The sequence below is a fragment of the Plectropomus leopardus genome, chromosome 4 (assembly GCF_008729295.1).
Source record: "Plectropomus leopardus isolate mb chromosome 4, YSFRI_Pleo_2.0, whole genome shotgun sequence".
In the NCBI taxonomy this organism is placed as follows: domain Eukaryota; kingdom Metazoa; phylum Chordata; class Actinopteri; order Perciformes; family Serranidae; genus Plectropomus; species Plectropomus leopardus.
In genome coordinates this window covers 18,538,589-18,551,063 of record NC_056466.1, presented here as the reverse complement: position 1 = coordinate 18,551,063, position 12,475 = coordinate 18,538,589, and the positions used below count along the sequence as shown (strand labels likewise).

The window sequence follows — 12,475 nt, the reverse complement described above, 5'->3', positions numbered from 1 at the left end:
AGTCTTTTCTTATTTGTTTTTGATTTCCCTCTAACACCAGCACAAGGGGTGCACAATGATATTGGCACGACATCGGCATCAGCAGATATTGGCGAAGTGATTGTGTACAAAACATTAACCCTAAATTGAGGTATTTTTCTTACTTTCACCATGAATTAATATTACATACATCGAAAATCATTGTGTTTCATGTCTCCATCTGCTGGTGGGCCATCACGATAAGAGTATGCATAATATAATTAACATCATATTATGATGTTAATTCCACTACAGAAGAGACTTGATGATCACTATAATTATATTGGGAAAAAATGGATATATCGATATCAGCCAAATCAGTTGTTGTATATCAGCATTTCAGATATCGGCAACAAATCCAATATTGTGCATCCCTAGCCAGTAGTGACACTCCAGACTATCACTTTTTTTTTTTTTTTAACAGTGCATCAATATCACGACAGTGGAAGTTCTTGGTGGCATCTCTCCAATTCTTGGGCAGTGTCAGAGTTTTGGCACACAGCACCACACCTGCCCTTATACAGTGTTTAGGGGGCGTTACCATGCTAATAGGTTACTTATGATAAAGTGGGATTCATCATTCACCACAACATGGAAAAGCAGATTTGGATGACTAAGAACGTTTGGGGCATCTGGAGCTGACTTCTCTTATTTTCTCTCTTAACAGACAATTATGAGAAAATACAAGAGAAATTTAAGAGTGTGTTGCTGCATGAGGCCCATTGTCTGTTTGTGTTTCAGCTCTGTACTTTCTCAGAGCCGTTGTACCTAAAAGGCACCTAGCGCCGAGATGTTTATTTTATGTTTAAACACAAGCGAGACGGGAAGGTCAGTATTGTGCATGTCCAGTGTTCATGTGTGTGTATATATGGTTCAGATATTTTATGGATGTATGTTTTGGAAGACCTCAGGTATTTCCTCGGACCCATTAGCTGTAGGAAAAGATTGGTAACATTTTTCCCTGATTGGAGGTTTCCATAGTGACAAGCACTAATGAATCTCCAGGGTTACAGTCGCCTGTCAGTAGCATTGTTACTGGCCTTCATTTATACAGCAGAAGGAGTCGCAAATAGTGAGAACTCACGTCACCTCCCGAACCTTGCTCTGCTTCTGTCTTCATCATCTCACCTCCCATTCCCCTCCCCGTCTCTCACTCTCCGTCTCAACCCCTATCCACTTTTTCTGTCGACTTGAAGGTGTGAGTGCGTGCAGTTATCAGCGCTGTCTTGTGTGTGTGAGCAGCTATGAATACTCCGAAGCATGCATAAACGTCAGCAACACCTCAGGGATTTGTCAAGGCTTTCCAAATTGAATATTTTCCACTGCTTATGACTCTATGTGTGCGTGCCAATGTGTGTGTGTGTGTCCCTCTGCTTGTGCGTGTGTGTGTCATTGTGCGCTTGTCTGTGCACGTCTGCGGGTATTTGCCATCGTCAGCACTCTGTGTACTCTATAAAATATAAATACATAATTGCTGAATAAATAAAATGTACACCAAGAGGAAGAGGAAAAAAAAACTACAAATGCCATAAACAAAACTCCTGTGTAGCCTGCTGGGCGGCTACCATGGTCGCATCCCAGAACGCTGTACGCTCACTGTGTCAGCACTAACTCACTGAACACACACTAACTCTTATACACACACATGCGAACACACACACACACACACACACACACACACACAGGCATGTGAATGCCCTCACACAAACGAGGGAATCTCCCATGGAGAAGCTCTTTAGAGGAATCACCTGGTTGCTTGGCAACAGCGTAGCTCTGCCCCGACGGCCTGGTTACTTCCGATTGCAGTATTTGTTTGTTTCTGTGTGTTTGCATGACCATACAGTGCTGCTACTGGCATGTGTCCCATTTTATGTTTATTCATGTTTCTGTACTTTATACTTAAAGTGTATGTGTGTGTGTGTGTGTGTGTGTGTGTGTATGTGTGTGTGTGTGCGTGCGTGCGTGCGTGCGTGTGTGTTACTGTGAGTGATCTGCGGGGGAAGTAATGTGGGTGGACGTTGTTCGACAGGGACATTAATGTGAGCGCGCTGGGAGGGGGGCAGTCCCCAAGAGCTGCAAGTCCCATTTTTTCCTGAGGTGACCCCTCCTTCCTTTCTGCCTTTTTCTGCACTCAGTACATATTACAAATTCATTTCCTATCTCCTGTCCTTCCATCTTCTCCCTCTTAAAAACACAGTCATCCTCCTTTGTGCCATGTTTACAACATACTGTAGATCTCTCCACCCCACAGCACATCTAACAAATTTATTTGGAGCAAAAACAAGATTGGCTCTTGGTATTATATAACATTCTCTTGTTGTATTCCTTCCAAGCTACATTGATTTCTGTAATTTCCTGTTTCTCTGGGAGGAGACTGTAAGTGTGGAACAAGGTTCTTACTTTGTGAAGTAGCGAGCTTCTCCATGTGCGTTATCACGCTCCTTTAAAGCACAATATATAACACACACAGAAACATGCACATGTGTGTGAGGAGGAGTGTGGGCAAACACACTCACACCTAAGCCCCTTTTACACTGCCTGTTCAGGGCGGGAATATCGTGTTGTTATACCCCCTCACCGTTCTGTATAAAAGGTACGATTACGGAAGGGAAGGGGGCAGAGTTGTCTCACCTTTGAGCCTCTCCAGGAGATACTAACAGTGCCGAAATGGTGCCTTTAAAAACAGGAGGGCCTGCAAGAAAGTGGGATTTTTTGTGATGTGTTATGCGTGCGACCCACTGCACGAGATTAGCATTTTGCAGCTAACTCAGAGAAGAAGAACAATGGCCGTAAATGTCTGCAAATAGAGAAAACAATGAGCTCCGCTGGATTAGATCAGCCGCCATATAACACAGACTTTAAATCATTCTTACTGCAATGTTATGCCATTGTTATTGTTTGGTAAGGGCTGCAGATACACGTTTTATGTCACACTGGAGGCTGACGCTGTTGTGGAACATGTAATGCCTGTCATGGCTCTTTTGATTGTGGGATATTGGAATTGAGTCTGTAATCACACGCTGGAGCGTCATAATTCCGCTGTTGTTCGATTCTGTGTAAAAATGTAAAAGGGACATAGAAAGGGACTTTGTCGCGACCTTAAGGTGCGATCTCTGTGTAAAAAGTAAGTAGACTGCAGCGACCTGTAGTAGTAGCTGTGGCCCAATTCAGGGTCTGCATTTGAAGGTCAATCACGTCACAACGCCGCACGAAGGCTGTCTCAATTTGATTGCTCCTTCAAATGCTGCCCACAAATGCGCCCTTCTTTTCCCTCTTTTTGGAGGATACACCGTTATTATCCTTCGGGGCCTTCCATATCCCAAGATTCTTTGCGTGCCCCTGCTCAGTCTTCAGAAACATTTTTCCTCTCTCGCGCATGAACCTGACAGCAGAAATCAATTGTGAGATATGGGTAAGGGCGGGAACATCTGGTGATGCAACCAGGAAATCCTCTGAAGGCTAGGCTTTAACAACGGTTGATGCAGCTTTTGGAGGTGCCTTCGCAAAAAGTCACCTCTGTAGACTGTGTAAGGCTGCGCCCTTAGAAGGATGCAGACCCTGAATTGGGACACAGCTAATGACTTGCTGACAGCCTGTCACTCGAGTGGCCCCGCCCTTAACTATTAGGGTTCCCACGGTGATAAAACACCTGGAAAAGTCATAGAATTTCATAATTACATTTTCTAGGCCTGGAAAACTCATGGAACTAGAAAAAAATCATTGAAAGTTTCGAAAAGTCGTGGAAATAGGTTGTATGTAATGTAACATAAGAGTGAATTTATTTTCTGTAGCCAATGATGTGACGTAGCTTTAATATACATCAATGTGCAACAGCGTATTAGTTGTTTTTTTATTTGTTCATTGCAAAATTTTATTGATTTTTTAACCATGTTCTTGAACGGAACCGGTTCAAAAACCAGAGCTGATTTGGTGGAAAAGGGGTAACAGAAACATATACAGTACACTTGTGGGGAGGTGCATGGGCAAACACACAAACACACAGACACACAGACACACACACACGCACACACACACACACACACACACACACACAGGACATAACTTATTCAGCAGAGCATGAAACATTCAGAGCGTTTCCTTTTGTTTAAAGATGAGAAAAGCTGTATCTGTCACTCCTATACAAGTACCTTTCTCTGCATGCCTTTCTTCTTCTACGCTCCCTCTCTTTCTTCTTTCACTCATCCCTCTATACTCAATATCAATGTCTCACCCTCCTGTTTATCTCTCTCTCTCTCTGTTCCTTTTTCTAAACTGCCTCTTAATTGGGTTGAGGTGTGTGTGTGTGTGTGTGTGTGTGTGTGTGTGTGTGTGTGTGTGTAAGGGTGGGTGATAGGGAGACAACGATGGATAGAAGGAGGTCTTCCTCAAAGTAGGGTGAGCTGTCAGAATCATTTCAGCCAATTAACAGGATTCCTGCAAGTGTTTCCATGGTTACAGGCTGTCACACTCTAAGTGGGTGGAGCCAGAGGACTTGTCAACTTGACAGTAACTTAACTTGGCCCACCTTCAGTACAGACACTCTCTCCTTCTCTCTACTGCACTAACAGACACTGCACATGACTTTGAGCTTAACTAGGTTACATGTAATCAAGTCTGTGTGTTTGGATACCAGAGTGAAAGTGGGGGTCTAAGCAAAGAGCATTAGGAAACTAGTGAGCAGGTTGCTCATTCATGCACAGCCATTCCCATTTGAGGATGTCCATCCAAACTTAATATTTTTTAGATCAGTAACACCGTCGAGTATTGGATTTATACGTTTTATTTATTTGAAGTTGATGAATTGTTTACCTTAAGTGTTATAGATCAGTTACATGTCATTAATAATAACAAGGTTATGATAAAAATGTTGTGGATGGTGTTGAGCCTCCTCCAGCATTCCCCTTGTTTTGTCTTTTAAGGTAGCTCTTAAATTCACCAGAAAAGACCCATATTCATGACATACCAACTGCAGACTTGGTGGCCTATAAGAAAATGACAAACTTTTGTACTGTACCAAAAGGGACAGTTCACCCCAAAGTCAAAAATCCATACTTTTCCTCTTACTTTTTGAGTAATTTATCAATCTAGATTGTTTTGAGTTCCCAAGTGTTGGCGATATCGACCGCAGAGATGTCTGCCTGCTCTAGAATATGGCACTTGGCTCGTGATGCTTAAAGCGCCAAAAATAAGTTTGACAAATTCATCAGCAATGTCACTTTTCAGAAATCATGACCAGGTTACTCAAGATAATCCATAAATATTGTTGTGAGCAGTTTTATTTAGGAACTATTTTCTTTCAAACTACACCTGCCAACTGTATTACTGTGCAGAAGGAAGCGTGCATCTACTCATGGATGAAAAGCTCTTGATCATGAGATGTAAACATTAATTAATGGTGTCTTCCTTGGCTGAGCTGTAATGTTAGTGAGCTCAGTGGTGCTAGGTGAGATAGCAGCAGATTTACACTTCCTTTTGCGCAGTGATAGGGTTGCTGGGTGTAGTTTGTTTGGAAGAAAATAGTTCCTATATGAAACTGCTCACAACATGGTCTGTGTATAATCTTGAGTAATTGGGTCATGATTTCTGGAAAAAGACATCGCTATTGAGGTTTTCAAAAGTATTTTTTTTTTAAGCTTTGAGCAGCACAAGCCGAGACCATCTAGCTCCATTATGTTGGAGAGAGGGCAGACACTTGACAGCTCACATCAAACTATCTAGACTGATAAATGACACTGCAGGTAAGAGGAAAAAATTCGTTTTTGATTGGGAGATGAACTGTTTTTTTTAGTGTTGTATGAGTCACGAGTTTATCAGTTTCTAAAATCATGTTTGCACTTATAAATGTGAGCAAGTCTCTTTACTTTATTTATGTATTGTAACTGTATGTATAAGCTTGATAGACATGCTGTCTGGGAGGTTGTTTTTTAAGTGTTTTCTAAAACACATCTACCATGTTTTTTCCATGAAGATACTTGATCGTGTATAAATTTTTTGGATAAAGTTAAGTTTCAACTTGATGACGGTCCTTTTAGATTAGAGTCATTAGAGTTCATTATCTGGGGAGCATGAATATCTGCACCAAATTGCATGGCAATGCTTTCAGTAGTTGTTGAAATATTTCAGTCAGGACCAAAGGATCAACCAGCCTATCCAACGGACACTGTCATCCATAGAGCCTGTAGCTTACATGGCAGATGAAGATATACCATCTCTAAGTTAAGAAGCCATTAAAAAGGAGTGTTAATGAATGCTAGTATGTCATTAGTGAAGTAATTTTAGAATAATCCATCAAGTTTGCAGAAGTAAATTATTGTTAATAAGCTGTTAATAAATGGGGTTTTGTCCTCATTCTATGCAGAGCCTTTCCACTGGTCCACTGGAGAAGTCTTCCCATTGAATTTTAAAGTGAAGGGAAAAGACAAACAAAGTGTCATGCTGGAGGAGAATATACACAAGCCAAAGGGATTTTTTTTACAACATGGTAGCCCAGAGGTTTTTCTTCTTAATGGTTTATAACTTATATATAAAGCTATAAAAGTTACAACTTCTAACCTGTTAATAAGGGTGCCTTTTGAGACAGTGGTACCACATAAAAAAAAATCTCAAACTTTAAGCAATAAGGCCATATATTCTGCGTGTATCCAGATGGCCTGTGTCCCTATGGATGATCCTTTTAACATAATGAACGCTGCATATAAAAATGATCCCCCACGCTGGGTTTATCATGCGTATATCCAGCCAAGGGTGGAGGATGATGCCAGAAAGATCAGGGTGATATGATCTGATTTGATTTATAATGCCTGCCTGACCTTTATTACCTGTGTTGGCACTCGAGGAGAGAGAGTTGGGGGGGGGGCCAGGAGAGACAAGGAGGGGGCTGCGGCTCTTGAAGAGGGAGGGATAACGAGAGAATGAGAAGATGAGGCAATTAGGGAGAGAGGACAAAGAGTGGAGGGGCATGTAACATTTTCAGTTGTTTACACTATAAGCTCTAATCGTCAGAGTCTTAACCTCTCATCCCGCTATTAAACTGACCTTTTTTTTTTTTTTTTTTACTTAGCATGAAGCCATTTTTCTTTGGCTCATCTCTAATTTCCCCTGTTTCTTGCCCCCTCTTTCTCTCTCCTCCGTCTCTCCCTTACTGTATCTACATCTCTATTTCTCACCCTGTCCGTCTCTCTGCTTCTCCATCTCTTTGACGATGTTAATTATTAAGTGTAGTTGTAGTTTATCTGTTGGCTGAGACTCAGGTTTCTGACAGAGAGACTACAGCTCCACCCAAGGGCACGCATATGTGGAGATGTGTAGAAATGGACAGGGAGGGCTGTTCATGGAGAAAGGCGAGTGCATGTGCACAAGAGAGGAGCGAGGCAAGGAGGATATGGGGGAAATGATACGGCATGAAGATAGGAAATTATACCGTACTGTATAAAGGAAGAGGGATAGACAGAGAGCAGGAGGAACGGAGCAAATGGGAGAAATAATTGGGCCAAAGAGAGTGGGGAAAAGGCTGGAGAGGAAAATGAGAGATGATAGAGGGGAAGGTTGAGTAGATAAAGGAAAAGCAATGGAGAGAGTGAAACAGAGGAGAGGATGTCCCCCCTGTGTTTCATCACTGATGTTGAATGATAGGCCAACCGTGGAAATACTCCCATCTCATCCATCACTCACACCTTGACCCTGCCCCGTCCCTTGTTTTACTATGTGTGCGTGTCCATGTGTGTGTGTTAGTGTGTGTTTTATGGATGCTCAGGCTTATCTAAGCTGCTGTAACTTATACTGATGGAGCAGCATTCAAACGACCCTCCTCAGCACCGAGGAAGTGAAGGATGCAGTTGCACTGAAGGACATCATTTTCTATAGTGTGTGTTTATTTGTGCGTATTAATTGTGTTGTGTTCCAGTCCAGACAGGATGCAAGCGGATTGTGAAACTCAGAAGTCAGTTCCCACGGTGAGATGGGGGTTCCCATGGCAACCACAGCAAAGGGAGGACACTGGATTACCCTCTCTCTCTCCCCACTCTCTCTCTCTGTCTCAAGGGTGATAAAGGATTGTACTCTCATTAATTTTTCCGCCCTCTCGAGAGCAAAGTGTCCAGGAAGGGGACTCTGTGTGTGAGCGCGTGCGCACATGTGTGTCTATGTGTATGTATCCATGTGCATGCTCCAGGCTTTGTTATGTATGCGTCCTTGGCTCTTGAATATATTCCTGTCATCCATTCAGCAGTTTTCACATTTGCGCTCAAATGGGTGTGTGTATGTGTGTGTTTGCATGGAGCCAACACAATCTTTCCTTTAACTTTCTACTTCAGACCATTTCCCCCCTTTAAACCTCCACGCTTTCCACTTCTGAGCTGTGCTCCTTCTTCCAGTTTGACAGCTAGCAAGCAACACAGATGCACAAACACCCACCATACGCGAGTTTACCCTTAAACTGACTTCAAATGTCTTACCGACTGTTTCATGGTAGCTGTCTTTCTTTTATAGCTGCGAATATTAAATATGTCAAAATTGCTTGTCAGAAGTTGTGCTTGTAAATTAAAGTTGATACATTTAAGCTTATTATAGCAAGTTTCCAGTCTTGTAGAAGTTGTTTTTTAGGTTAGTACATTCAGTTTTGTGCTTGCAAATTTGATTTTACAAGCTGTGAGGTGCAAAATTCACACATGGAGCTGTGTGTGCACGCTCAGGGATGTTTTGTAAATTCAGTCTAGTAATGTTGTGAATCAGATGAACATGGCTTGACGTTTAATGTGTACCAGTCAGCTTCTTTAGGGTTACCTCTGGGTTTCAACAGACATTACCACTAGTTAGATACAGAATAATGACAAATCAAAGGGAAAAATCTGAAAAGATGAACTGAGAAACATAATGAATGCAGATGATTCAATACAGGGCACGAGGGGTCACTGAAGGGTTTGATGAGAATGAAAATTGTGTGAATCATCCTATGACCATCACAGCTACCACATCTCAATGGGAGATTTTACAGTGACATGGTAGATAGTGCCCTCTAATATCTTTTGGAAAAATAATCTTATATCACACAGTAGAGTTCTTGAGATCTATAAATTACAGGGTTCCCACAGTCATGAAAAAAAACTGGAAAAGTCGAGGGATTTCACAATCTTTTTTTCAGGCCTGGAAAATTCATGGCATTAGTAAAATCCTTGAAAATTTTGAAAAAAAGTCATGAAATTTTGTGGTGTGTAATAAAATTAATTGTTACAGTAATCTTCCGTGGATAATCTTCCAAGTAATATAAAATAACAGTGATTCATTCCCCCCGTAGCTGCTGACCAAACATAGCTCTAATATGTGTCAATTTGTGCAGTTTTGCTTACGATCACCTAATGTTCTATCTCTCTCTTGCTGGAATTATGCTTGAATAGAGTTTGAAACTGATATGTTTGATTAATGCCAGGTAGTAGAGAGTCACAGAGTCCTAAAACCTGGAAATTAGTTCAAATTTTATTTATTTATTTTAATGGCTTTTTGGTTAGATGCCTGAAATAAGGTCTGTGGTTAACACACCCTTATGATACTTTCATGTTTTGTTCTGTGACATAAAATGCATCAGTAAATACCCCACTTGTGAATGCTGAAGCTTTTATTTGTCGTAAAAAAGTTTTTGCTAAAAAGTGGCTAAATGACACTACAGAATGTCATTATGCCATATCACGCCAAACATGGCTTTAAAGCCTTGTTGTGGTGGCGAGTAGAATAGAGCGTGATAAGTCGTGGTACTTTCAGCATTTTTTTTTTTTAGCAAATTAACCAACAGGCCAACTAAACTGTCAGCAGTCACGCCTGTATTCTGAGAGCTTTACTGCTCTTTGTCAGCGGACCACCTATAATACAAGGTTCCCACTGTCATGGAAAACCTGGAAAAGTAATAGAAGTTCACAATTATATTTTCCAGGCCTGGAAAAGTAAAAAAATTAGTAAAAATCATTGAAGGTTTTGAAATTTTATCCTTAAAAATGTGTGGGAACCCTGAAAATCTATGACAAAGTGCACCTAAGCTGTTTTGGCATTTTGTGGTAGCCCCACACCTTTCCAAAATGCTTCTTTTTTTTTTCCTTTCACGTTGTCACACATCTGCACTTCCATTTATCGAAACGTAACTTCATATGCTCTAGAAATACACGGATGCAGCAACTATCACCTACTGGTTTCTGATGGTACAGCTTAGATTTGGGTTTATTGCTTCCTGTGTGTTGGCTTGTTGTGATTGGTTGATACTCCTGCCAATTAACCTAATGAGTGACATTTACAGCTCAATGAAGTGTGATAATATGGAAAATCGTTGTTGTAATCAGTGTTCACACTCTGCCCTGGTGGTTTTGGCCCTTAACCTTATGTCACATGGTTTGAACGCGTGAGCATTTTGGCCATCCTGCTGAACTGTGTGACTCTGGGGATGTTCCAGCCCTGTGGACACACACCCTTCCTGCTGCAGGTAAAGCACACACATACACACACACACGATCTGAAATTACAAACTAATTATGTTCAGCTTTGAGACTTTATTATCAAGGGTCTGAAAAGTTTTAGCTTTAATTTTTTCCCACTTAATCAGTTTACACTAATCCTCTGGGTGCATGTCTGTGTGTGTGTGTGTGTGTGTGTGTGTGTGTGTGTGTGTGTGTGTGTGTGTGTGTGTAGCTTTTGCAGGCTCTGGATGATGCGATCTTTGTGTTTTTTGCCGGGGAAATGGTGGTGAAGATGGTGGCTCTCGGGATCATAGGTCAGAATGGTTACCTAGGCGACACGTGGAACAGATTGGACTTCTTCATTGTTATAGTGGGGTGAGTGTTTGACAAACGCACACACCCGCATGCACGAGCACACATGCACATCTGACATTAAATATGAGCCAAAACTGTGTGTGTATGTGTGTGTTTTGTGTAAAGCTTAGACACTTGTTTAATGCCAGTTAAATGTCAAGCGTGTGCGCGCGTGCTTAGACGAACCGCCGCAAGTTTGTGTGTGTGCGTGACAGCTCCGCAGAATGACAATGGCATCATTCGGTCCTGAGAGACGGAGACCTCGGTGATTGGTAGTTAAAAGGCTATGTATCCCAGAGACAGTGCACTGCGTCCTGCTGGATACTCTGGAGACGCTCAGGGTTTGCCAAGGTCAGGCTGATCAGGATGCCAGTGACACAGCGGTGGCTTTCCCTCTCCACAGAATGCTGGAGTACTCGCTTGATGGACACAATGTCAGCCTGTCAGCAATCAGGACCGTCCGGGTTCTCCGCCCACTGCGAGCCATCAACAGAGTTCCCAGTGAGTTTTTTTCCTTTTCCCTCCAACTTGCTCTGCACTCAGAGAGTATTATGGTCGCTTTCATTGCCTTTCATTGTTTTGGCTCTGTGCTTAAGTACATTGGATTTTAAATGAAACAGTGACTGTGAGGTTAAAGTGCTGACTGCAAGCTTTAAACACATCCAAATTGGGTGGAGAGTATTGGACTCCCATGACTTTACAACAATGCAGCAGGTCAAGGGCTGTAAAGAGAGAAGACAGAGGGCAATTAAGGAGATTTTTTTTTTTTTTTAAGGTAAGACCATATAACGTTCTTCACTGGAAAAGTCATTGACCTGACTGCAATCTAAGGCACTGGGCCTCATTCACAATCATGGCACAAAAGTTTGCTTTAACAGGCTGTGTGAACATTTTATGCACAAATCCAAGATTCATCAATATTTTCTTTCCTGAATTAGTTTGTACCCTGCAAACACATTTAGAACTGCCTTTAACCACGTGTTCAAAGAAATGATATTGCCCTGACTGTCTACTAAAATGTAAATGCAAACCTTTAACATGCCTAGTATATAAACTCTTTGAAACCTGGAGTGGCATCACTTTCCTTTTGCTGCTCTCAAACGCCTTTCACAAGTATTTAAACTTTTGAACCCTGAGCAAACTGGTGCGATTTCTTTTAAAAATATGGAACAAGAGGCAAGAAGCAACTTTGTAAGAAATGTTCCACAAATTGTAAGAAATTAGTTAAAAAAAAGTTAGAGAAGTTAAGAAAATTAATTTAAAAGAGCTATGGGAAAATGTTTCGGAAAAAGAGAAATAAGCAAAGGAAAAAACTATAATTATAGGTAATTATCATAATTACATGTTTGGAACTACATTACAGAATTATTTTAATTTATAAGCACTTCATGCAGGCCATTTCCTTTATTTATACATTTTTTATTTTTTTTAACTAATATTTAAATAATTTTCTTGTGGTTTTGACTAATTTCTCGCCAATTTTAGAGTCATTTCTTCTTTTGTTGTTCATTGTCTTCCTCCCCTTGATTTTGAAAGAAATCAAGCCAACTTGCTCAAGTTTCAAAGGGTTAAAACTGCATTCTTAAAAAAATAGTTTGAAAGAACTTCTTATTCGAAACCTTTAACTTAATAATATATTGGTCAAATGAATTAAATATCTATGAATT

General features: G+C 41.1%; 1 protein-coding gene across 1 annotated transcript in view; it reads left to right on the top strand.

Annotated features, from left to right (window-relative positions):
* The window catches only part of LOC121941811 (voltage-dependent T-type calcium channel subunit alpha-1I-like), a 62,766-nt gene that overhangs the window by 2,803 nt on the left and 47,488 nt on the right, over positions 1 to 12,475 (top strand). The window contains exons 3-5 of the mRNA XM_042484692.1: positions 10,387 to 10,480; positions 10,696 to 10,829; positions 11,212 to 11,309. Coding sequence (XP_042340626.1) covers positions 10,387 to 10,480; positions 10,696 to 10,829; positions 11,212 to 11,309 — 326 coding nt within the window. The remainder of the gene's footprint in view (positions 1 to 10,386; positions 10,481 to 10,695; positions 10,830 to 11,211; positions 11,310 to 12,475) is intronic.